This window comes from Populus trichocarpa, chromosome 3 (assembly GCF_000002775.5).
Source record: "Populus trichocarpa isolate Nisqually-1 chromosome 3, P.trichocarpa_v4.1, whole genome shotgun sequence".
Taxonomy (NCBI): Eukaryota; Viridiplantae; Streptophyta; class Magnoliopsida; order Malpighiales; family Salicaceae; genus Populus; species Populus trichocarpa.
The window spans coordinates 13,747,823-13,773,143 of NC_037287.2; the positions used below are offsets into that span (position 1 = coordinate 13,747,823).

At 32.8% G+C, this 25,321-nt stretch overlaps 1 protein-coding gene across 1 annotated transcript; it reads left to right on the forward strand.

Moving 5' to 3' along the window:
* Positions 1-1,131: 1,131 nt before the first annotated feature.
* Positions 1,132-12,983, forward strand: LOC7465807 (SNARE-interacting protein KEULE). The gene is made up of 22 exons (XM_024597536.2): positions 1,132-1,514; positions 2,143-2,201; positions 2,633-2,714; positions 3,222-3,300; positions 3,973-4,023; positions 4,133-4,229; positions 4,393-4,425; positions 5,378-5,503; positions 5,581-5,772; positions 5,862-5,945; positions 6,045-6,143; positions 6,222-6,298; positions 7,336-7,432; positions 8,953-9,078; positions 9,160-9,255; positions 9,405-9,524; positions 9,612-9,692; positions 11,770-11,960; positions 12,290-12,380; positions 12,463-12,552; positions 12,650-12,721; positions 12,862-12,983. Exons 1-21 carry the CDS (start codon positions 1,439-1,441, stop codon positions 12,701-12,703), a joined length of 2,001 nt encoding a protein of 666 aa, XP_024453304.2. The 5' UTR covers positions 1,132-1,438; the 3' UTR covers positions 12,704-12,721; positions 12,862-12,983.
* The last annotated feature ends 12,338 nt before the right edge of the window (positions 12,984-25,321 follow it).

A 25,321-nucleotide genomic window follows, 5' to 3' on the forward strand; every position in this document is an offset into this window, starting at 1 on the left:
TTAGAAACTCAGGCTAGGCAGAGAGTAAGGTAAAGTGATTTCAAGATTTATCTGCTTGCTTGGGTTTAATAGCATTGCCAAAATATTCCTATGCTCTTAGTGTTCTTTTTTACATTTAAAAAAATTAATCTATCCTGCGACAAAGCACAAGTTAATGAACTAGTGTTATCTAAACTTGGAGTTCTTGTCTTGTCCTTTATCCAATCCAAGTCAAACTCCTTTGTGATTTGACTCTTTACTCAATCATCATCTCAGGTAATTTTTTGAACTCGACTTTATGCTAACTATAGATCTAGTGAGTGTTTGGTAGTGCAATAACTTTTTGTGTTTTGAATGTGTTTCAAAAATACATTTTATTTTAAAAAATAAGATTAATAGTTTTTAGTGTTTTCAATAATTTTGATATGGTGATGTTAAAAATAAAAAAATAATTTTGATGTATTTTTAAGTGAAAAATACTTTAGAAAAACATTTTGTATTACAATACCAAACACACATCTATTCTTAAAGGCTCGTTTAATATTTTGGTAGCAATTTCTTTTTAAAGTGTTTTTTTTGCTTTGAAATGCTTTAAAAAAATATTTTTTTATTTTTTAAAATTTATTTTTGATATCATCACATAAATATAATCTAGAAATATAAAAAAATTAATTTGTATCAAAAAAAAATTATTTTTTTCAAAACACTTTTGCACCCAAAACAAAGGGTACATCTCATTTAAAAAAATATTTTAGAGAACATATAAGTCATATTTTATTACATTTCAACTTATAACTACGAAACAATTCCTATCAGCTTAGAAAAAGAAAGAAAGAAAATAAACTAGACAACCCATCGAATTAATGTCGTGTTTGCATTAAAAACGATTAAGGTGCTTTTTACGAGAGAAAACGATTAATGTAGGTGTGAAATTGATGTAATTTTCTCTAGTAAATTGACGGAATTTTCGTTTTCTTCTCTAATAGAGAACGATTCTTAATTGTAGTTTTTTAGAGGGAGAAATACTTCTAAGTTCTACCTTAAGTTTAAATAATTGATATTTTTAACTAATCCGATAAGCAACGGCTAAAATTCCATTGCTGACGCCGGTATATATCTTTCAACTCCTCTATTCCACGAGGCAACGCGAAATTGAACCGGCAATGGTCAACACGCTAGCCACCACAATCCAACCTTTATAAATTTCAAAAACTCATTTTTTTTTCAATTAATAAAAAAAACTTCTAAATTAGTCAATTTTTCATCCTCTCTCTCTCTCTCTCTCTCTAGCCCCCATTTTGCCTCCTTTTGATCTCCCTCCCTCTACCGTTTCTCTCTCCCTCCCTACTTCGATCACTAGAAAACGATCTCTGCAACTATCGTTTTTGGATCCGCCGATCAAGCAAAGACTAGGAAAGAGAGAGAATCGGAGGCTTTGGAGTTTTGATTAATCGTCGACATGTCGTTCTCGGATTCTGATTCGTCGTCTGCTTACGGTGGCGACTACAGGAATTTTAGACAAATTAGCCGTGAACGTAACTTCAATATCTCCTTCTCTATCCATGCTTTCAATTTTAGGTTCAGTTTGATTGATTCTAAAGCAAGCAATTTAATATGATCTTGTGCTCTTTTTTTTTTGTTTAGTTCAATGGAGTTATAATTTAGTTTATTTATTTATTTTAAGCTTCAAACTTAGTTGAGTATTTTGTAATGTAATGTAAAATGACCGGTAATTTTGTTATTTCTGATAAATGATCAGCACCTAATAAATAGAGATACTGGCCAAATTTAGTTAGGGTTTGGCATCTCAGTCGCTAGGAATTTGTTGAATTGCTACCTTATATCGATACGAATGAAATAATTTGTGCTGGAGATTTCGATTTTAATCTGGCGAAGGTTAGTCGCTAATGCGATATCTGTATCTTTGTTTGGATTCTATAAATTTTGAAGTTGAGATTATTGGAGTTGAATATCTTATTTCTCTAAGAAGAATGGCTTTGATATGAGAAAATTTCTGCCCATTGGAACAAGTTGCTTGCTAAACAGACGAAAGCTTAATGGACCACCTTGAATTGGTTGATGCTGTTAATTTCTTTTGTTGAATTTGTGAGAAAACTAGGAAGGGAATGTCGTCTGTCATTCTAAGTTGATATTTCTTTTCAGGTTTATTGCATGAAATGCTTCGATCAGCCAAAACAGGGAACTCAAAATCAACTTGGAAGGTACCTCACCTGGTCCTATCAAATTCGTCATAATTTTGCAATGCCTGTAATCTATACTGTTTTCTCAATACCACTTAGATAGAGTAAATGTTCTTGTATTTGATGGAGTTTCAAATAAAAATCCCAACATTTCACAGCATCTCAAATTGATTTTCCTATCAATCTTAGAAACACGACACTTATGTTTTGATACAAATGGTACATGTCCATCTCGTGTCAACTGTAGCTTGAGTGTATCCAGACAAAATTAACTGTCAGTGAAAATTTGGGACTCTATTAGAATCTTGCATGGTTACCTTACCCAATGATTGCTCGGTTTAGACAAGTGTTTTGTTACATTTTTACGTGATTAGAGTTATCCTACCATCGTTTTCCATCTTTTAGAATGTGCATTTCTCGTTAATGTTGGTTCTTGAATCTCTTACCTGCAGGTTCTCATCATGGACAGACTTACTGTGAAGATCATGTCATACTCATGCAAGATGGCTGATATCACACAGGAAGGAGTTTCATGTAAGGAATAAAAGGGAAACTCTTAAAATTTGGGATAGTTCAGAACATTTCATTACAATTATTAAAATCCATTTGAGAGACAGTTGGAGAAATGTTTGCTTTTTTGTAGTTTTTATGTGCAAAATATTGCTTGGCATGTATTGTATGCATTTAGATCACTTTAGAGAGCAGGTGGTTGCTAGCATCAAAGAATATTATTCTAGTATTTGCTGAGATGGAGTAATTTCATTGAATATCATGTCATTAAAATAAATGATTTAATTTCACACATGGCTATCCATTGAAGCATTTCATTCTCCATACAACCATACCAGAATTCTGATTGTTGTAAATTACTGAAACATGTTGCTCTACAATATGATATTCTCTTAGCTTATGTGTAAAATTCCTCAAATTGCATTGCAAATGGGATTATATGGTTTAAACAACGATAGAATGAGCATTTGAATTTTAATTGCTGCATTCACCATTCACCTAGTTGCTTGATTATCATTTTTCTCATTGCAGTGGTAGAAGACATATACAGAAGAAGGCAGCCGTTGCCCTCCATGGATGCTATATACTTCATCCAACCAACAAAAGAGAAGTAATATATTTTCCTTTGGTTGACTTTCCATGTTCATTATCCTGCCCTTAAAAAAGAAAAAAAGGAATATTGGTTTTTTGGAGCTCTTCCAATTTAATTGCTTCGCAGCAATTGGGACTTGCCTGAAGAACATTAAGGCATATTTAATTTATCTTGAATAGATTGTATATAGAGCACGAGAGAGATTATAAATCTGAATTTTAGTTCTTAAGGCAGGTGAACGACTTTTTGAAATGCACTCAGTTTAGTAAACATGATCCTCAACCCTTTTGGGTATTGTCTCTTATTGTTAACTAGTTTACTTATTCTAGTTGATAGGTTGACTAAGGGACTTAACCTCATGATGCCTGTGCTCCACGTTGAATTTTTTGTTTTTGTTTTTATTTAGTAATTCTTCCACCCATTACTTTTTGTGATACCTAGTAGTCTGTGCAATTTTATCACATCTTTAAAGAAAGAATTGAAGTTCTTATCTGCATTGAAGGCAATGTATGGGGACTTGTCTCCCTGACTCTTGTTTTTTCTGTCATCATGTTGCTAATTCTGTCTCTTATTTTATTTAAATAATGCTGGTGGTGTTCTTTCTTTCTTTCTTTCTTCCTATATATATATATATTTTTTTTTTTTGTTATCATAAGGGGTTGTGTTCTTACTATTAGTTTTATTTTGCAGTGTTATCATGTTCTTGTCAGACATGGCTGGGAAATCGCCTTTGTACAAAAAGTATGTGAATAATTTTATTCGTTGTTCTCTGGGAGTCAATTTTAACTTTCGAAAGTCCAAATTTACTAATTATTGTCAACTTATTTTTTTTTCTTGTCTGTATATGAAGGGCATTTGTTTTCTTCAGTTCCCCTATATCAAGAGAACTGGTTTCTCATATCAAGAAAGATTCAAGTGTATTAACTCGCATAGGTGCATTGAGAGAGGTATAGGTCTCTTTCTCATTAAAAATTTTGGTCCTTTGGATCAATAATTGTGCTGAAGCAATTTGATTTATCAGCTAGATATATGTTCTCTTGATCCATCATTGTTTTAAAGCTTACAAATTGATATTGACATATTTGTTATTTTGATGTGTGAGCTATGCAGATGAATTTGGAGTATTTTGCTATAGATAGCCAGGTTTGGTGATGCTACTTCATTTTTCCGGTTCAATATCATATGCAAAATATTGATTATCTTTTCTATTTTCTTATTCTTTAAATTATAACAATAGCTATTTTGCCGAGGAAAAGCACTTTTGTCAGGTTGAGTTTCCAGCAATGTTTTAGAGATGCCTGATTTCATCAATGATATTTAGCAGCTCCCATGTTTCTTTTGTTTCCATCCAGAAATTAGCGTCACTAAGATTGATTTTTAGAGCTAGATACTATCTTTTATTTGAAAGTAGTCATCATTATTTTCTCCAGTGCAACACGGTATGTCAAAAGGCACATGACATGGCAATCTGTAACAATTCCATTTTCTGACACTAAGTAGCTTTTTTGGTATTTATGCTTCTTCTTCTTCTTCTCAAGAAAGCCTCTGGTGTCTTGAGCCTATAACTCCACGAGAGAGATGGGATTGGAAGCTTCAGTCAGCTTATAAAAAATAAAGAGCTTGTGAAAAAGAAAAGGAAAAGAGAGAGAAATAAAGATGGAATTGTTCATGCACCTGGTGTTTATGCCACAGTGACCAGTGATTATTTTTAGGGTAACTTAAATGACCAAGCTCCAATGCCAGGTTTCTGAAGATCCAGTCAATGATGATGCCAATGTGTCACAGATAACTTGAAACTGCACAACCTTTTTATGGAAAATAATCTTTGTTTTTCTTTTGTTTTTTAAATAACTCCCCTAAGGGATAGTTTGAGCAATTGAAAGCAGCTAGTATTTTATTTTCATTTTTTTTAAAACAATTTTTTTTTATATAAACTTATTGTTTGATCCTTTTCACAAATTTCTGATCACAGTTCAAGAAGCTTGTTTCTTTTGTATGTGAATTTTTCTTATGTAAATCCATAATTTCCTTTTCTTGCGCCTATCTTCATTATGTTATTCTTTTCCCATTAGTGGTGATACGTTGTTCCACACAGGGTTTTATTACTGACAATGAAAGGGCTTTAGAAGAACTTTTTGGGGATGATGAGGATAGTCACAAAGGTGATGCGTGTTTGAATGTGATGGCTTCTCGCATCGCTACAGTTTTTGCTTCACTACGGGTATATATAATGGCTTCCATATGTTGATTCACAATCTCTTGATAATATTCTTAGGCATGCTTATGTCTATTTTTCAGGAATTTCCTTTTGTGAGATTTCGTGCTGCCAGGTCCCTTGATGTAACAACAATGACAACTTCCCGTGATCTAATTCCTACAAAGCTTGCTGCTAGAATTTGGGATTCTCTAACACAATATAAGCAAAAGATTGAAAACTTTCCCCAGACAGAAACCTGTGAACTGCTCATCCTGGATAGATCTATAGATCAGGTCTTTAAATGCACATTGCTTATAAACTCATTACTTGCTTTTTGCATGGCTTGGTTTTGTTGCTCATGTGCTAATTTCACAATTTTTAGATTGCTCCTGTCATACATGAGTGGACATATGATGCCATGTGCCATGATCTGTTGAATATGGAGGGAAATAAATATGTGCATGAGGTAAGTCAATAGTTGAGAGTTCTATCTATAATCTTGGATTTTCTGATTTGCTGTTGGATCTCTTTGGGATACTATTCATCAAGGAGTTTCCCTATTCAGGTTCCTGGCAAAGCAGGTGGTCCACCTGAAAAAAAGGAAGTTCTTTTGGAGGAACATGATCCTGTTTGGCTTGAGCTTCGGCATGCACACATAGCATTTGTATGTATAGTTCCTATGCATTTGTTAGATTTTAAACATCCACCTGGTGAATGCTCTAATCCTTGGTTTCCTTATTAGGCTAGTGAGCGGTTGCACGAGAAGATGACCAACTTTGTATCAAAAAATAAAGCTGCCAAAATCCAACATGGTTCAAGGTTGATGAAAATTCTTTATTATGTAAATTGCTGACCATTATCATGATGTCATTCGTGTTATATTTTGTTAGTTTCATTAACTTTAACCTCATAGGAGCATTGATTAATGGTTCAAAATTCACAAATGAGTTAATTTAATAGAAAACCCAGTCCCTCTGCCTAACAATAAAGGGATGAGTAAGAAAAGGAGACCTATCAGGACACAAGTTTTCAAATGCATGAAGTGACTCATGCTAGTTATAAGATGTTGCTCTAATTACTGATCTGTGTTACATTGATATTAGAATTGTTTCATTAAGTTGTTTATTTTTCAATTTATTTTTTATGGAAGGTTTTACGAATCTTCTTTTTCTTTTTTCTTCTTTTAGTTTTTCAGAGCTCTTGTCCTGTGTGCTCATTTAATTTACACTTCTTGTGATCTCAACTTCATTTTTTCATGTCTTGCTTGGAACCACCTGGTTCATAATATTATGCAACCTGAAATTCCATTACCAAATGGTCTAGAGGCATTTTTTATGAAAAGAAAAGAAGATTATTTATTGGAAAACAGGGAGAAGTTGACATTGCAAACAGTAATCTGTCATCCATACCTACTCATTTGTCTCCTCTGGAAGTGCCCACGTCAAGGGAGGGTTGAGAAATTTTGGATTTTCGTAGGAACTGGTTGGGATGATGAGTAGAAGTATTTTAATGATGGCATGGACGATGATTTCAGGTGCTACTTGATGTTGGAAGTGGGGACCTCCTGGATGACACACACACACGTGAAGTTTTGTAATTGAGAGGGATTGTTTTTCAAGGAGGGAGGTGGCTGTGAAGTATGGGGAATGGGTGGATGGATGGCAGATGCTGTAAGAAGTTAAAAATATCAGTGGAGTTAGTAGAATAACTGATATTTGTTATCTTAAAGAGAAATGTTCTTCCTTGTTTATATAAGTACCCTTGGAGCTTAGGAATGGATATATGGTTGTTTCCATACCAGATTATTAGTTGCTGTGATGGTATATCTCCAACCTTGAAGTTTAACTGTTGTGTAGAGATGGTGGTGAACTTTCTACACGGGACTTGCAACAGATGGTTCAAGCATTGCCTCAATACAGTGAACAGATTGACAAGCTCTCTCTCCATGTAGAGGTTAGTTTATTTCTTCTGACAGCAAACTGCTCTTTTTTCTCTTTTAGTTGGCACATTTGTAACATAAGGAATACAATTATAATATGATGCTCTTATTTCCAAACCTGGTTCAGAAGTTTAACTTCATTCTTCCTACTTGTTTAGCAAAATGACTCATGGGCTCTAGACTACTTTGCCAGCTTATGCTTTTTTCAAGGCAATTTGACATATAGTGTAGCTATTATACTTTGTGGTTATTTGAAACTAATTTCTCCATTCTAGATATCCTTTCCGAAAAACTTTTGTGATGAATGAATAGCTATTTTAATGGATGTGTATTTGAACTCCAGACCTTTTCTGTGGAGATGGAGTGCAGTTACCACTAGGTTATGCCTAGGTCTCATCCCTAAAGATTGAATGTTGGTGTCTTGCAAATGAACAATGCTTGGCCTGATGACACTATGATATTGCCATTTAATGCTCATGCTTGATGTTATCTCTGAATCCTAAAGTTCTTTGGCTTTAATGTAAACCCCCCCCCCCCCCCAAATGGTTAAGAGGTTGTTGATGCTCTTTGCTTATTAGCTCAAATGTTAGGTGTTTGATGGAGGGCTGATGCAGATTTTATGTGTAAATCTGATCAGTAATAAACAAGATTGAGGTTATTGACCAAATTGCATTCTGCTCTAATTGAATTCCCTAACCATTCCATTACTAACTCAAATTAAAGAGGCAGGATACTATTTGAGTGCTTTCTTGATTGTTGCTTTCTGTTTCTTGTCCATCTCTACTCATACTTTAGTTAGGCTGCTGAAGCCCCGTTTAGAACAGCACAATGTTTTTTTTTTTAGAGAGTGCGGCAAATGGAACTTTTTCTGGTTTACTACTTTTCAATGTTGCCCTTTTTAGAGCTTTATGTTTAGGCATCCTACTCATGTTCTTTTGAGTGCTGCGTCGTAGATTTTATCAAGACTTTGCTCAATTGATTTGAGGTGACTTGTTAATTGATAAATTTACTCAACCCAACAAGTCTCATAATTATGAAGCTTCACTGGAAATATCATCTAAAAGTAGGTTCTTCAATTCTTCCTCTTCCTTCCCTTTCCGCATGTCGCTTTTGAGTTTCAAATATTTTCAGAACACATTATATGAACTTTCCTTCCATACCAATGAGTGGAACTTTTTCCTTGATGGAAATGCCATTAGATATTTGGTTCTGTATTTTATTTGCATGGTTTTTAGTAACTTTGAAATTGTACAATGGATAGACTACCATAGGAGTTATTGTTGTTGCATGGTTCCAGATAAGAAGTTAATTATGTCCTCTGCTTAGAACCCATTATTCATGGGAGCACAAATGAAGTTCAATTTTTTTCCAAGATGGAAGCACATATTGCAATTAGCTTAAATTGTACTAAGTTTTTCTCCCCTTTTGAATACGTTTGGAATAGTGTGTAATCAGAAAGAGAAAGAAGACCCACTGGTTTATGAAATTTGCAAGTGGTCCATGGCTTTATACAAATTGTGTTTTATGGATGCAGATTGCTGGAAAAATTAATAGAATTATCAGGGAGTTGGGGCTTCGAGAGCTTGGTCAACTAGAGCAGGACCTGGTTTTTGGAGATGCAGGAATGAAAGATGTTATTAAATTTCTGACTACGAAAGAGGTAAAACTTGTCGTAAATTGTAATGGGTGCATTTCATCTTGCCAATAATATTTATAAAGTAGGAGTCTCACTCTTTTGCAGGATACAACTCGTGAAAATAAGTTGCGGTTGTTGATGATTCTTGCCGCTGTTTTTCCTGAGAAGCTTGAGGGTGAAAGGGGTCTTAATATAATGAAGGTACTTATCTTTGTTTTTGTGCTGGTTTTCATTTTCTTACTGTTTTGAGGTCAGCCAGCAGAGCTTTTGTGATCTTTTGAATTCCTGATTCGATGTTATTGAGAACATTTTCCTTGCACATCAGAACTAATTTTATGAATTTATTTTAGCTGGCAAGATTACCGCAGGATGACATGAATGCTGTGAATAATATGAGATTGCTTGCGGGGGCATCAGATACCAAAAAAAGATCAACTGGTGCTTTTTCCCTGAAGTTTGATATTCATAAGGTGAACACAAATGTTTGTTGAAATGCTGTATCTAATTGTCAATTTTGAAGCTTACTCTTTCTTTTCTTCTTCCCAATCAATTGCCAGAAGAAGCGTGCTGCCAGGAAAGACCGCACCGGTGAGGAAGAAACAACATGGCAGTTGTCCCGCTTTTACCCCATGATAGAGGTACATCCGAGTTGTTCTTATTTGATTTTTCATGTACAGTTACACTTTTTATGCTTTACTAGTTTTTCTGCATGTGCGTTGCACATGACCCACACATGATAAGTTGATTTTATCTCTTTAAAGTATTTATTATTTTAAAATGTTAGCCTCGAGCCTTTTTAAAGAATTTAAAAAACTTGAATGCATGGAAAGGAAAAGCACCAAGGTGTCAATCAAAACCAATGTTATGGATGAAAATAATTCAATAACCTAAATATATTGACTTTAAATTCAATAATATCTTTTGTTTAAGTATAAAAAAAATATAATTTAACTTCATTTTTTTTGTGATGGAGATATCTTTTTGTTCCCAAGTGATAATATGAAATCCTTTCCCGTCAATTAAAAATTCATTAAATTCAATATAGTGATTTAAATTATGTATTCAATAGATATTTATAAATTTTATTTTGTTATTAATGTAAAGTAATAGCATGTATTATTTCATAAATCATGTAACTCAACATCATTGTTCTTTGAAAAGAGGAAGGTAATTCAATATTTCATTGCACTAATAAAATATATTTAATCATGGATTTAATAAAATCTCAAAATATAAATTTTTTTAAAAATCAAATTTTGTAATTTACAAGAACCGCTGACCAAAATTCACTTTTTTAGTCTAGTTTGGGGAAGACTTCGACAAAATCAACAAATTTCAATAAAATATTGATGCCATCAAGAACTTAATCTTAATCAATTCAAGAGATTTATGAGATCTAAAATTTTATAATTTGCATGCATTTGTTCACGCTAAAAAATATTGTATTCCTTAAAATCTTACATTTTCAAACTACTTACTTTCTCTTGGTATGATAGAAAGCAATATCCTAATATAAAGGAAGGAAATTTAGTTTCCTAGATGTTAGAAATGTGAAAACTAATAGTACAACTAAACTATCATCCATTCCTTTTATATGTTTACGATTTAATATCCTACCATAACAAATATTCCTAGTAAAAAAATTGATCTTTTATTAAATTCTTAAGAGTTTTAAGGATTTAAACAATCAAAATTTTGATATTGCATAATAACATTGTTTTGTCTTTACTAGACATGATTGCGGGTTGACATTTTTTTATACTGCGGGTTGACATTTTTTTTCTTTGTAAAAAATGATGTCTAGGTGCTGCAATCACGTTTTAAAAAATAAAAGAATAAGGACCTGGGTTATAGCCCCCGATTGAGTCTAATAATCTGATTTTATTTTAATTAGATGATAAAAGAATTAGCAATGATAGTAAACATACAATTTTTTTTTAAGAAAAGATCACGATATCTTGAGAAAAAATATTAATTTGATATCTTTTCAGGCGAAAAACAGTTTGAAAAATACTTTGAAAATCAAGTTAAACCGCAAAAACAAAAACACTCCCTTAAATCATGCAAACACAAGGATAAGTTCAAGCATTCTTTCAAGTAGAAAATATTTTAAAGTTTCTTATCTCATATACTTATAAAATTAAGATAATTTCTTCTATCTAGATAATGTATCTATTATTTTGATATTTTCTTTTGATATATTTTGTATTCCATATTAATAAATTCTACAAATTTAGTTGTTTTTTTTCCTATACATTTGTGATACAATTGATTGAATATTGCTATTGAAAAAATCGAGATTTTCTCATATTTCAAAAATTAGAAATAAAAAAATAATTTATAATAAATCATAATATACTTAATATACTAATGATAAGTATTCTTAGATAATATTTCTTTTTATGTTTCTTACATCAACCGAAATAATGAAGTTTTCTTTAACTATTCCAACCTTTTTTCCCCCTTTAATACCATTTTAAAGAATTATGAAGTAGCATTCTCAAAAAAAAAAAAAGAGAAAAAATTAAAAAAGTTTAAGAATTAGCAGGCACGAAGTCATGTTCCTTTTAATCTCTATCTTCCAACAAGAAGTTAAACCAAACTAAACATCATATGTCGCTGAGTAATTGTGTTATTTTTGACAGCCTTGATGTCTTGACTGTGGGTAAGATTATATGAAAAGATGGTACTCACCTAATGCAAATCTTTTTTCAGGAACTTATTGATAAACTTAACAAAGGAGAACTGTCCAAGGATGAATATCCATGTATGAATGACCCAAGCCCATCTTTCCATGGGACATCCCAGTCTACACCAATGCATCATGTTCCCGCACCCCATTCAATGAGATCAAAACGGACACCAACATGGGCTCGACCACGGAACTCCGATGATGGTTATTCAAGGTAATATTTCTTATTCTTCCATGCGTAGTCTATTGAATATTCCATGAATAGTGGGAAAATAAAGCATGGATTTCAACTCTTGATAATTTCTTATTTAAACCGAACACATCTATTGGATCCTTTGTTATGCTCCTGTGATCTATCAGTCATTGAATTCCCTGCTTGGTTATGATCTCCTGATTGATTTAGTTAATTGCTTATATGAGCTCGTTGTGCCACCATAGTGCTTTATGCCTGTCTTTGGAGTGTCAAGGAACTTGATAGGCTAAGAGTAACTTAATTATCCTGTGGCTTTATTTGTAATGTCATTGCTTTGTGCTACCCTGCAGTGATTCAATTCTAAGACACGCATCTAGTGATTTTAAAAAGATGGGCCAGCGTATTTTTGTTTTCATTGTAGGTGGAGCTACGAGATCTGAGGTAAGAAGATGTTGAATCCCAAATCAATGATTATGGTTGTCCTTTTGGCTTGTTTAGTGTTTTAACTCTAACTAATCTCCAGCTAAGAGTTTGCCACAAGCTCACGAGCAAGTTACAGAGGGAAGTAATTTTGGGTTCTTCAAGCCTTGATGATCCTCCACAATTTATGACGGTAACTAGTTTTCCCTGGAGCCTCCAATGATCCTTATATATTGTTATGTGAGCTGAACATCTGACCAAAATATAATGCAATTGATTTTAAATTGCAGAAGCTCAAACTGCTGACAGCAAATGAACTTTCGCTGGATGATCTGCAGATATAAATGTGTCGGGATTAGAAGGTGAATGTGATGTTTTTCTAGGTTTCTGACCCCATTTGTAATTTCATCAACAATTCTTACATTTTATGATATCCAATTTTTAATGTAAAGTATCTGCCCCTTGATAGTCATAGTAGTGTGGTTCGTGTTTAATGTTACAGGAAAAATTCTGCCTAAGGCTGTAGCTTGTGTTCTGTAATACATGCCGGAGCTGCTGGGAAATTTATGATGTCTATAATGCTACCTTACTAATTAAAACAGGAAAAAAAAATCATTTGAATTACGAGGTCCTTTACAATCTATAATAGTGACCAGATGTCATGGCATGCTGGTTTAATCATGTTGGATATTATGTTTTTAGTGTACCTACAATTCTCCTCTGTATTCCAGAGTGCTGAACTGTGAAGGTTGTTTGGGTTCAGCGGCTCCTCATTTCATCCTGAGGAGGTCGGTTCTTGCATGCTTTGCATTGACCATGGAGTGAAATTTAAAGATAAAAGTCAACACAGCCCCCCTCTTCAAATTTTATCATGGGGATGAAGAAGAAAGAATTCTAATTATCAATAGGCCAGTCCAAGCAAGCTGGCAAGGAAAGAATGCCCCTTGCTTACGCGGCAAGAAACAAGGTGCAAAATCCGGTTCTCTTTTTATCTGATTGCATAAATCAGAATCCAATATTCCAATCTTTTTTGCATCGTTTGTGGATTCCTACGTTTACCATACCGTTCTAATAATATTTAGCACAGTTGATTGCCATGATGTCAATCACGTAACTTGGAATCCGTAAAGTTAAAATAACCAATCTTGTGTTAAAATAATAAGACTGCATCACGCTGTAATCTGGGCCACATGCCTATGATGCTCTGACGATGCAATCCTCTAAATTACATCATAATAACGAGGTATTGGCTGGACTCGAGGTTGAGAGGTAGGGTGAGTTGGAAGTTGGAAGTTGGAACCACTTCATTGGTGCAAATCACATGGATAATTTGGGGCATAATCCATTCTTGACGGAGTTGTGGTTCAATCTTTCGATAGTAAAACTTGAAAACAATTTAATATGAAGCATTTTTAGTTTTCAATGGAACCATAAAATATATTTTGGCTTGTGTCGAGATGAATTCAATCTATTTAGGTTCTTTACGGCACCCTGTTCCTGTTGGTTGGTTATATTAACAATTTACAACTTGCACTTATAAATGTGCATAAAGCTAGAATTAATTTTCTTATCTATGGTCATAGCGAGTCCTTATAGTCTAGGTAGAAATATAAATGTTTATTTTCAATCGTTGATTGATGAGTTGAATAAGATATGGTAAGTTAGGGCTTTAATATGTCTTAAGAAAACATAATTTTTAGATAAAGACAACATAATGTGGATTATAAATGATTTTTGACGTATTGGATGATTTTAAGTTAAAACACACATGGAAAATTAACTTGTAAATACTGTGAAAAATAATAAGACCTTTACCTTAATAAATGATGGTATAGCTTTTTTTTACTGCCACCAAAGATTCTTACCAAGTCATCATCAAAACAGAAACAACAAAAATGACTTATTGAAAGGTAAATCTAAAAAGAATGTTACATCATTAGTACTACAGGGTGAAGAATTGTGTGATGTAGTTACACAATATGAGGGCATTGTATTAGGTTTTTATTTTGGTAAGCAGAAGTTTTCTTGTTCTGATATGACCTATAATTAGGTAAAACAAAGCATTTCTTATGAGTTTTTTTTTTATTGAAGACTAATGCACTATAATTTGGATGTTATGCGTATCAAGAAGAATATGTTTGATAATATTTTTAACATGATCATGAACATGAAAGGGAAAACAAAGATAATATGAAAGTTAAAATGGATCTAGTTTTGTATTATAACCGTCAAAATATAGAGTTGCTTAATGATGAGTTATGTGTTGCAAAGCCAAAAGCCACCTTCTTTTTAGACAAAAATGCATAGTTTCTTATCTATAAATGACTCAAGAGTTTGCAATTTATTGATGGATACGTTTTTATTTTTACCAAACAATATCAATAAGTGATATTGATATTGATACATCCCTTTATTAGAAATGATCATAATAGAGTTGATTGATTATCTATTGTGATGACTAGATTTAATAGTCGTGTATAAGTTGTTAAGAAGGTAATGATAAAGTGACTGAGGGAGACAATGTATTTCAAATGAAATTATTAGTTGATCCATATCAAGTTGTTCCATCTACCGAGTTAGAAAATCTAATTTTCATTTCATTGAGAAAAGTTAGGCTAATGTTGATATCGATGAGTTACATGTAATATTGAATACCAATGGGCATAAAGAAGTAGATGAAGATAATGAGATGGACTAGGAATTCAACGAAGAAGAAGAAGAAGATGAAGAAAACAAAAAGGATGATTTTGATTAAAAGATGTTGGATTGATTTATATCTGAAACATCATTATGTGATAAATTGGCATTATATAATTAAGACATTTGTTGATGCTTTATATTAATCTACTATATTTTATTATATATTTTTCAAGTGTTTATTGTTGTGGTTATGAGTTTAATATGGAAAATTATTGGTTTGAATATGCTTTTGTTGCTGTATATTTAGGTTGGCTACAAGATTTTAACTAGCCCTAAAAAATTAATGAAATGTCAATGGATCAACCAGTAGAAATAGCATTCCCGATAGATTTGCCAACAAAAATGCAATTTCATCAGAAAGTTACAGAATGGTTAGGGATTATTGATGGACATGCAAAGTTACATAAAGGTTTTATATCCCTAATGAAATTGCTGATGAAATAGTCTATTAGAAAGTAAGATTATTATTGGCAATAAAATCATCATTGGAATTAAAAATTATTAAAAATAAAAAAATCCATCAACATTTGATGACGTATAAAATTATCAATGAAAATACCGATAGGAATTTCATTGGTGATTTAAAATCAAAATAACATTCGACTGTTCTTCCTTCTCTATTTTTTATTTTTTCAAATCCTTAAATCCCTAAATCCCTAAATCTTAAAACCCTTAAATTCTCTATAGTTTTTACAGCCAGCTACCGCTGCCTAAGCCACCAGTAACAACCACCAAAGAATTTCTTTTCTCTTACCAGGACCCTTCAAGAATGAGTTTTAGCTATTTGATCCTCTATGATTTGTGGGCTCTTGTTGTTGTTTTTTTTCTTACAATTAATTCATTCTTGAATCTACCTTTGTCCTTAGTATGTGAATTAATTCATTTTTTTATAGGTCATTCTACTTTTCTTTTTTCTGGGCATTGCAAAATATAAACTTTGAAAAGGGAGCAAAACTATTTAAACATCATTTGTTAAGAATAGAAATAACATTGATCCCGTTATCTTTATTTCAGTTCTCTTTTAATGATTAAAAATCCTACAAAATGAAGGATATCATTATTTGCAATATTAATATTATTATGCTCTATTTGATACCTTTTTTTTTTTTTTCAATCATTGTATTGTATTTAATTCTTGGGTTGTGAGTTACTTTTCATATATACTAAATCTAGCTCTAACTTTTTAAATGCATGCTTCCATTCTATAATCCTATTAATCATTAGCTTTGTATATGTGAAAAGTTATGTGGTTAATGTCTAGTCAATTTGAGAAAACATATATTAATGTTGATCTACTTTGTTAAGATATATGCATCTAATTGTCTCCAGTGGCTCTGCACTCACTTTTTAAGATGCTTAACTTAGTTTTAGTTCTATGGTGTTTGAGAATATTGCCACCTTGAGTTTTCTTTGTTGGAAATTAGAAGTGATCTTATGGACTTAATGGATATGCATGTAGTTGTATAGCAGTTGTCGAGAAAAAGTTTAAAGTTAAACAAGAGCACTATTACTTCATCAAACAGTAGTGTCAGTAAGCCTATTATGCATTTAAGTGCTGGTCATGAAGAGACACCTACTAACCAAGACTTTCCTAATAAAAGTTGCAGAGCTAGAATCTTGTCTTTTAGAGATTATTATTCTGGAAAGATTATTGCAAAGTGGAAGGACGACCACACCATGTAGTTAATGTTTTTTTTCTCTCGCTATTGACATTATATATTTGTATTAAGTTATTTTATTTTTTTTCATTAATGAAAATGAATTTGATAAAATAATTCTCAATTTACAAATATTAAAGTTGCCTATACAATAACATCAATGATAAAATCATCATTCAAAGAGCCGATGTTTTAATAGAGTCAACTTCAAGATCATCCTAATTGGATGAGTATACTTGAGGCTTGGTAGAGAAAGTTTAAGGTTAGATAAATAAACCTGATTATTGCACGTGTACGGTATAACGATGTTCGTCTTTCCGGGTCAGGATTTCTCAGGTGATGGGAAAAGAACAAAGAATTTTTGTTGATGGAGTCACCACCTAGTATTTTGGTTACTAAAAACTCTAACTGGTCTCAGAATCTGGATAAGAAAACTAGTTGTGCTAGAAAAAAAGTATTATCTGTAGTATACTTTATCTAAGATAAACTGCATTATTTATTTGTCTGATATAAACTAAGATATTGTTATGTGTTCTAATCGAAAGTCTATCTAAAGTTTTTTTTTAAAAATCCTCTTTAATAAAAAAATCATTATCTTATAAGGTTAAAACCTAATTGTTTTAATGTTAAAACATATAAATAATAGAAAATTTTTTTATTCAATATCAGGAATACATCTTATGTATAAATTCATAATACTGTATATTAAAAGAAACAAAATAAATTTTTATTTTTTTAAATTAAAAAAAAAACTGATTTATTTAATATCAAAAAAATACCTAGCATGTAGGTCATAATCTAAATATTAAATATGAGATAGTGAGAATAATGTGGGGAACTTAAAAATAATTGCAAAAAGGTCCTTTAAAAAAAAGCCCTCAAAAATTCACTACGGATAAGGACAAAAAAAACATTTTGCCTTTGTAAAGTTTCTACTAGGCCTAACACTGCCTTAACTTAGGCTCAGCCCCAGCCACATGGGCTGTGCTTTCAGCTCGGGCCCATGAACCAAATACAAAGCTCAAAAGGCAAAAACTTATCCAAGAATGGATGGTCTCAAGTAAAAGGCCTAGACTAAAATTTATTACTCAAAAGGCGATAAAGCCTGGTCTAAAAAACACAACCCAAATACAAGTAATGCTCATTGACAAATCAAAATGAAACAAACAAGAAAATATTTGCCCAGAATTTTACTGTTTCTTGCTGCTCAAAATCAACAAAAGACATACGCTCACTTCATGCATTTTCCTTCTTTTTTTTGAAAACGAGCCATATCTTCCCCAATCAAAAGGAGTTAACACCCAACTTAAAAGAAAAACCAACTGCAACCATAAAGTCTGCTGCCATCTCTTTAGAAAACACATGATTCTTATTCTTTAGCAAAAAAAAAAAAAAAAAAAAACTAGTAAAATAAAAGCAGGAACTCTCAAAGTGATAAATGGGCGAGAGAAAGAATATTACCTGTAATTTTAGGCCTCCGGCCTTGCTTTCAGAGGGATACGATAACTTATAATGGCATGAAGCTTTCAAGATTTCTCCATTGGCAACGCTGGTGGTGAGAGTTTTATTTATTTTTTTTTTTTTTTATAGTAGTAGCAAGACAAAGTGGAGGCAGTGCTTGACAAGATGAAAAGGTGATGGGACTAACTCATTGTAGGGGTGGGACTAACTCATTGTAGGGGTGAGAATTTCCGGTTCGGTCCGGTTTTCATCTAAAAAAATAACCAGACCAGTTTTTTTTTTTTAAAAAAAAACCGAAACCGGTTCAAACCGACCAGTTTCGGTTCGATTTGGTTCGGTTAATTGAAGAGAAAAACCGGAAAAACCAGTTTATTTTTTTTGGCTTTTTTATGACTTTTGATGGGGTCATTTAAAAGGCTTGAAAATTTGTAATCGATATAAAAAAACCTATATTCATTGTTTAACTTTTCTTTACCAGAATTTATCTCAAATTACAGGAGAAATATCTTTTAATTTGCACTCCAGTTTTCTCAAACCAATCAACTCTAATCAAAATGCAAAATAAAATTATACAACAAATAACACTTAAATCAAGAAAATAACGCATCTGATAAAACTAAAGAAATACAATCTGTAGGAGTCCTTGAAATTGAAATAAAACGCATCAACAGTCTCTCTTCCAGCACTCACAAAAACAAAACAAAAGGAAAGATGCTGCTATTTTAATATTATTGTTAAGTAAACCATATGCCTTCAACATTTTATTGCTTGTATTTTCTCAGAAACCAAGTGAGAAGAAACTGCAAAGAAAAAAACCAACTATTGAGGCGCGCAAGCATGAACATTAAAAGTTCATCTGGTTCTCTTGAATAGTTCACCTGAAAAGTTTAACAAAATAGGTTAATATAAACTGATAAAAATTAAAAAAAAAGAAAAAACAATATAGAAAAGAGAATAGACAGATCCAACTTGGAGAGATAAAGAACTTGAAGGAGCGACTGCTAGTTTTGATTTAGAGACAAAAAGATTAAGAGATGAAGATTTGATTGAGAGATTGAACAAGAGGGAGGGGGCGGCGGCTGAGTTTGCTAGGGTTGGAAGAAGAAACTAACAAGTAGATCTGTATATGGGAGAGATGAAGATCTGATCGAGGATTGAATAAGAGGGAGGGGGGCGGCGACTAGATTTGTTAGGGTTAGAAGAAGAAACTACAAAGCAGATCTGTAGATGGGAGAGAATAGAGATGAAGATTTGATCAAGAAGGAGTGAGGGGGGCGGCGGCTAGGTTAAAAGAAGAGACTGAAATGTAGAAGTATAAATGTTGATGGGAGAGAATATAGAAGAGATGAAGATTTCATCAAAGAGAGAGTCAGAGGGGGGGGCGGGGGCTAGGTTAGAAGAAGAGACTGAAATGTAGAACTGTAGATGGGTTAGGAAGGTATTTATAGTGCTGGTTTTTTTATTTCTATTTGAACCGGTTCGGTTCGGTCCGGGTTAACCGGTTCCTGCATTACAAAACCGAAAACGAACCGAACCGGGATTTTTTCTAACTATTCTAATCGGTTTAATCGGTTTTTTTTTTCGGTTCAGTTTTTTCAGTTAATTTTTTCTCGGTTTTCTTGGTTTTTTTGCACACCCCTAACTCATTGTGGGTCTTTGCCTTTTTCACCATCGTTCTCTTCTTGTTCATCCCTACTGGACGACTTCTCCATGAGTGAAGTTAAGTATATATGGCGTGAAAAGTGTGTGTGTGTTTGGGGGGGGGGGGTAACAATGGAGGCTGTGATGTGCACTGGAGTGAGTGTATAAGTTTTCCAAAACTGGGGACTGAGGCTTGAAATGATTACAGGCAGTGTTTATCTTTTCATGGCAGTGTTGTTTTTATCTGACCTTTTTTAGTCCCCTGGCGCTAGAGGAAGGACTGATTTCAGTCAAAAAAATGAGAGAGGAACTGCTGGCAACAGTGGAAAGGCTGTGAAGAGGTGTGGTTTTGGGGCAGTGTTTTTGACAGTGGAGATGGTGCTGTGTTCGGATGGGACAGGAGAAGATGAAGTGCTGGGACTGGAGGCTGAGGACTCTGCAGGTGCTGGACTGCTGCTGGAGGCTCACGGTGCTGCACTGTCGGACTGTCGCTGGTGCATAGGAGGAGCTGCCGTGAAGATAGGCTGAGGCTGCTGGTGCTGAGGAGGAGCGGTCGGCCTGAGATGCTGCTGGAACTGAGATCACCGGACTGACTGGGCGAGAGGAAGAAGTTATTGATGCAGAGCTTGGAGCAGGGGAAGATTGGACACGCACTTAGGTGGCTACTGGTTCAAATTTTAAAAAAGGGGGCTGAACTGTTAGATTAATTATTATGTATAATTTTATGGGGTGCAAAAATAATTTCTAAAATTGTTTGTTAGGAGTTCGGTCAATTATAATAAAATTTAAAAAAAATATTAAATGATTTAATATTAGAAGTTACGACTATTATTGATAAGGGTAAGTAATCTAGTAGATAAATCAGCGATAAGAGTTTAGGATTAAGAAATTTGTTTTTATGTGGTCTCAAATTCGAGCCATATGGTTGCTAATATAATGGTCACTGAAGACTTATATGATCGTTAACTTTAGGACCCGTGTGATTAGTCAAGATACGAGCAAGCTGACTCAAATACCCACATTAATAATAATAAAAAAAAAAACAAAGCGTATTAATAGATGACAGTTCTTAGTTATCTAATATTAAATGGTGCAGATGATTAGTCATCCTATCATCAACCTAGTGTATAGATAAATTTAATAAGCTTTTTTGTACTGAATTTAAGATTTGAATATAGAAATCGATAGGAATAAAAACTTGCAGTAAACAAAATTGACTGGTTTGTGGTTATTTATTATTGATATGTATTTAGAAATAATAAAATTTTGGATAGTTTCCTTATAAGAGTGCTGCCAGATTTTTTTTTAATTAATTGAAGCATGATTAATATATACTTAAATATTTATTATTATTATTATTATTATGTTAGTTTGGTTAGTTTATTAATTTTAATGAACTAATTATTTTATAAATTTGACGTGAAAGGAAAAAGTTTACCGAGATAAGTCTGATAATATTGTTGTCAAGAGGGTTTGGAAGAATCACAATGCAATTAAATAAGATTCAATTCAAAATGTTATATTTTTTTTATTTAAAATTTTATTTTTAATTTATTAACTATAACTTATTTATATCATATAGGTTGCGTGATTTTTGATATGAGACTTAAAAAAACAAAAAATTATGCTAAAGAAAGAGGTCCTTAAGGCTTGAGAGACATGATGGTTTGGAGGGATTTCGGATTTCCGTATGTCTCAGAGGCGATACAGGCAAAATATATATTCAACACATGATATCCAAGTGTTTGCATGCAACGGTTGCAATCTGATGCGGAGAACTAGAACATGGAGATTCACAGTTCTATTACCATATACACCAGTTGATCCATTCTGTTTGTTTCGCATGCAAAGCATAAAGTAAAATTCTTTTTTATTACATTCATTTTTTAAAAAAATTATTGTTTTATATGAAAATGTTTAACTAACAACTTCTTTCTTTTGTAGACACGGTTCTTTTACGCAAACTAAAACCCATAGAACTTTTTGTAGAAACTCACATGCAAAATGATGACAGTTGAAAAGGGGTGCAACAACTTGTGGATATCCGAGCTCAGAACTTCATTGTATGTTGGATTTCAACAATTTCTTTTTTTAAGTTATAATTTTTTTGAATTAGCTGACTTTTTATTTTCAGGAAACACATAACACCCGGTTGTAGAAGAGATATGGGGATGATCCTTCAACCCATTCAGAACTTGATCTGGATTTGTGATTGGAGGTAGGATTGTCCAGTGGACTCGATAGAAATCAGGTTTATAATATCTCAAACACTACAGACGAGGAGTTGTGGACAACCCAAAGTGTTTCAACTATCGGATGCTTATAATTAATTTCGAGCATGCAAACTCTAGAGTTCTAGGTGATTTTAAACCAACAAGTTAGAGCTCGGACGACCCATCTTGTTGCTGAGACAAAACAACTTAGTGCTGAGATGACTAAACTCTGGTGATTATATATATGGAGCTTAAATTATAATTGGATGGTACATATGCTCCTCTTTATCGCCCCTTGATCCCAACAAAGACCCTTCCTCTTCCTTCTCCTCCTTCAACCCTTTTATTCTAGATAAGTTATCTTTACACTGATAAATTTTTAAATCTATAATAAATATTTGATTTTAATTTATCTTAGTTTTTTTCTATCCTGTTTATTAGATTTTTTGGATATATCCCTTAACGAGAATGATGTCTTTTAACTTTATAAGCCTATTTGTGTCCAATAGATAAATATCCTTTTGATAACTCGATGGGGTCCTAAACTTGATTTTTAGACATAAATTCTATTTCTTCCTTCATGAAATTATACCATAATGAGGAGTTTTTTATTTTTATTTTTCATGGCCTGTAAAAAATGAATTTGGATCATTTTTGGGTCCAACATCAAAGTTAGACTCATAAAGGTATACAAGTCCTTATACCTTGGTAGTCTCTTTACTCTTGAAGATCTTCGTAACTCAGCTTCTTTATGTAGGTTTACCTCGTAAAAAAATAGTTATTCATGAATTGGTTGCTTTGAAATTAGTTGTTGTTCAATATTATAATATTGACTTTTTTGAATAATAACCTAAATTGCTAAAAAGATTTACCAAATCAAGTATTTATAATACCAAGTATTTATCATCATTAAAAGACATCTTAATGAAAAAAGATTTACCAAACCAAATAATCCATTCCACAAAAGTATAATCAAGATTAGCTTATGGAAACACAAAGTCAAATATTATATATCTCTTTTTAATAAGCACATATCAAATACTTAAGAGGATAAGAAATTGATAGTACTGTGACTTTTTCAAAAAGAATAACACCTTATTTGCTCTTTAATTGTTTATCTTTTGATAAAAAATTATTTCCAATGATTTTTGACAATTTTTTAAAGAAACTTGATTTGATTACTTCATCATAGGGGTGTTCAAAAAACCGATAAACCGAGTAAACCGATAAAACCGACAAAAAATTAACCGAAAAAACCGAACCAAAAAATAAAACCGATTAGATTATGTAGAAAAAACCCCGGTTCAGTTCGGTTTTGTAGTGCAGAAACCGGGTTAACCGGACCGGTTCAAAAAAAAGGTCCCTAGGCTAGGCTAGTATAAATAGAAAAAGTTGTGCCACATCCCTCTCTTCTCTCTAGTTTACTCTCCGCCAGATACTTTGTAAACCCTAGCCGCCACCCATGTTTCTTCATCTTCATCTCAACACAGCCCCATCTTCATCTTCATCTCTCAACCTTTCTCACAGCCCCCCCCTCCCCACCCAACGTCTTCATCTCTCATCTCTCATCTCTCTCAACCTTTCTTTAAGGCTTTAAGCACAACCCCCCCTCCTCCCCCAAAGTAGATCTGGTGAACGAACCATCCATATTTCTCATCTCTCCATCTTTTTGTTCTTTTCTTTAAGCATAGCCGACTAAGCTCATGGATTAACAACCAAACAACAGCTCTGGAGCCCCCCTCTCTTCAATCTTTATCTCTTAATTTTTTTGTTCCTTTTTGCTTTTTTTCTGATTTCTGTAGATCTATTATGTATTCATTTCCTATATTTATTTACAAGGTTGTTGATTTGCCATAGTATGCTCATGTTGCGATTACTGTAATGGATGTTGTGAGAATTATTTATTTACAATTTCTCTTCGGTTTTATCTATTTTTGGTGGGGTATACTTCAGTGGCTAGCAATTTATACAAGATGTAATGCTTAACTGGAAGGCAGTTGGGATGGATCCTATACCCAGGTTTGAAAAAAATGTCCATCTACGAGCAAGACTCCCTGTTAAGTGTTTCTAATGATATTCTTGAAACCTACAACTGTGTTGCTAATCTGTAATAGTTTTGTAATTCTCAAGTTGGCAAGGCATTTTTTCATCATATACGGGTTTCTTCATTACATCAAGTTATGGCAACAATCTGTGAATTCAAAGCTGTAAAAGCTCAATTTAATGTAAGCTTTAAAAAAATCCAAAATAAATGGGATTAGGTTTCCTGGTTTTTTGCCAAAAAAACTGGATTTAACCGAACCGGACCGGTTCGGTTTGAACCGGTTTTCGGTCCGGTTCGGTTAATATTTTACAAAATTACTGTAATACGGTTCGGTTGGTTTTTTAAGTCTAAACCGAACCGAACCGAACCATGAACACCCCTACTTCATCATACTTAAAATAACCTAACATGATCATTTCAAAAACTTCATGCATATATTAAATTCCTTGCACAAGATAACATTAGCAACATCAAGCAATATATCCACTGTCAAAACATATTCCTTTAAAATCATACAAAATGCAACAGATAAAGTCATAAAGTCAGTACTCTTTAATTTATGCTTGTTTAATAGTTAAGTCATTAATGTAAAACATAGGTATTCATTAATCATATATTTTATTATCATAAAATTAAACCATAAATGATTGGTGTGCATCCAGGCTAAATAACCAACTAAATTAAACATGTCAATGCATATAACTGCAGTAAAAATTAAGTGCTCAAACAATTATATCAATACTTTAGGTTTTTATTTATTGATGGAAGACACAAGACTCTATGTAATATTTTTATGGCTAGACGAGAGACTCTTTCTTTAACCTAATTTTTTACTTCCATATATAGTAGATGTGCCTGGCCCACTACTTAAAAGTTTAATAAATTCTAAATCTTTAAATATCATTTATGAATTTTACATAAAATAAAATATATAATTATACATGATATTAATTTAAAAACATGACATGGCATATATATACCATTTTAAACAAATATTTCTTACCTAACATACTTGAGTGTTGTCCATTTTACCTCTAAAATATCATCATTGAAAGCCAAAAAATAAAATAAAAATGGTTACTCTTTCTTGTAATTATACGTAAAACAAAACCATAGTCAATCAGTAACGATTGGTTAGTGCCTTGGCCAACAACCTTTGAAAAGATAGAAACTGTTAATAAGCCTCCTTGTTCTGGAGCTTCAAAACCATGTTACGACATGATGTTTTCCTTAACCCAAGAGAGT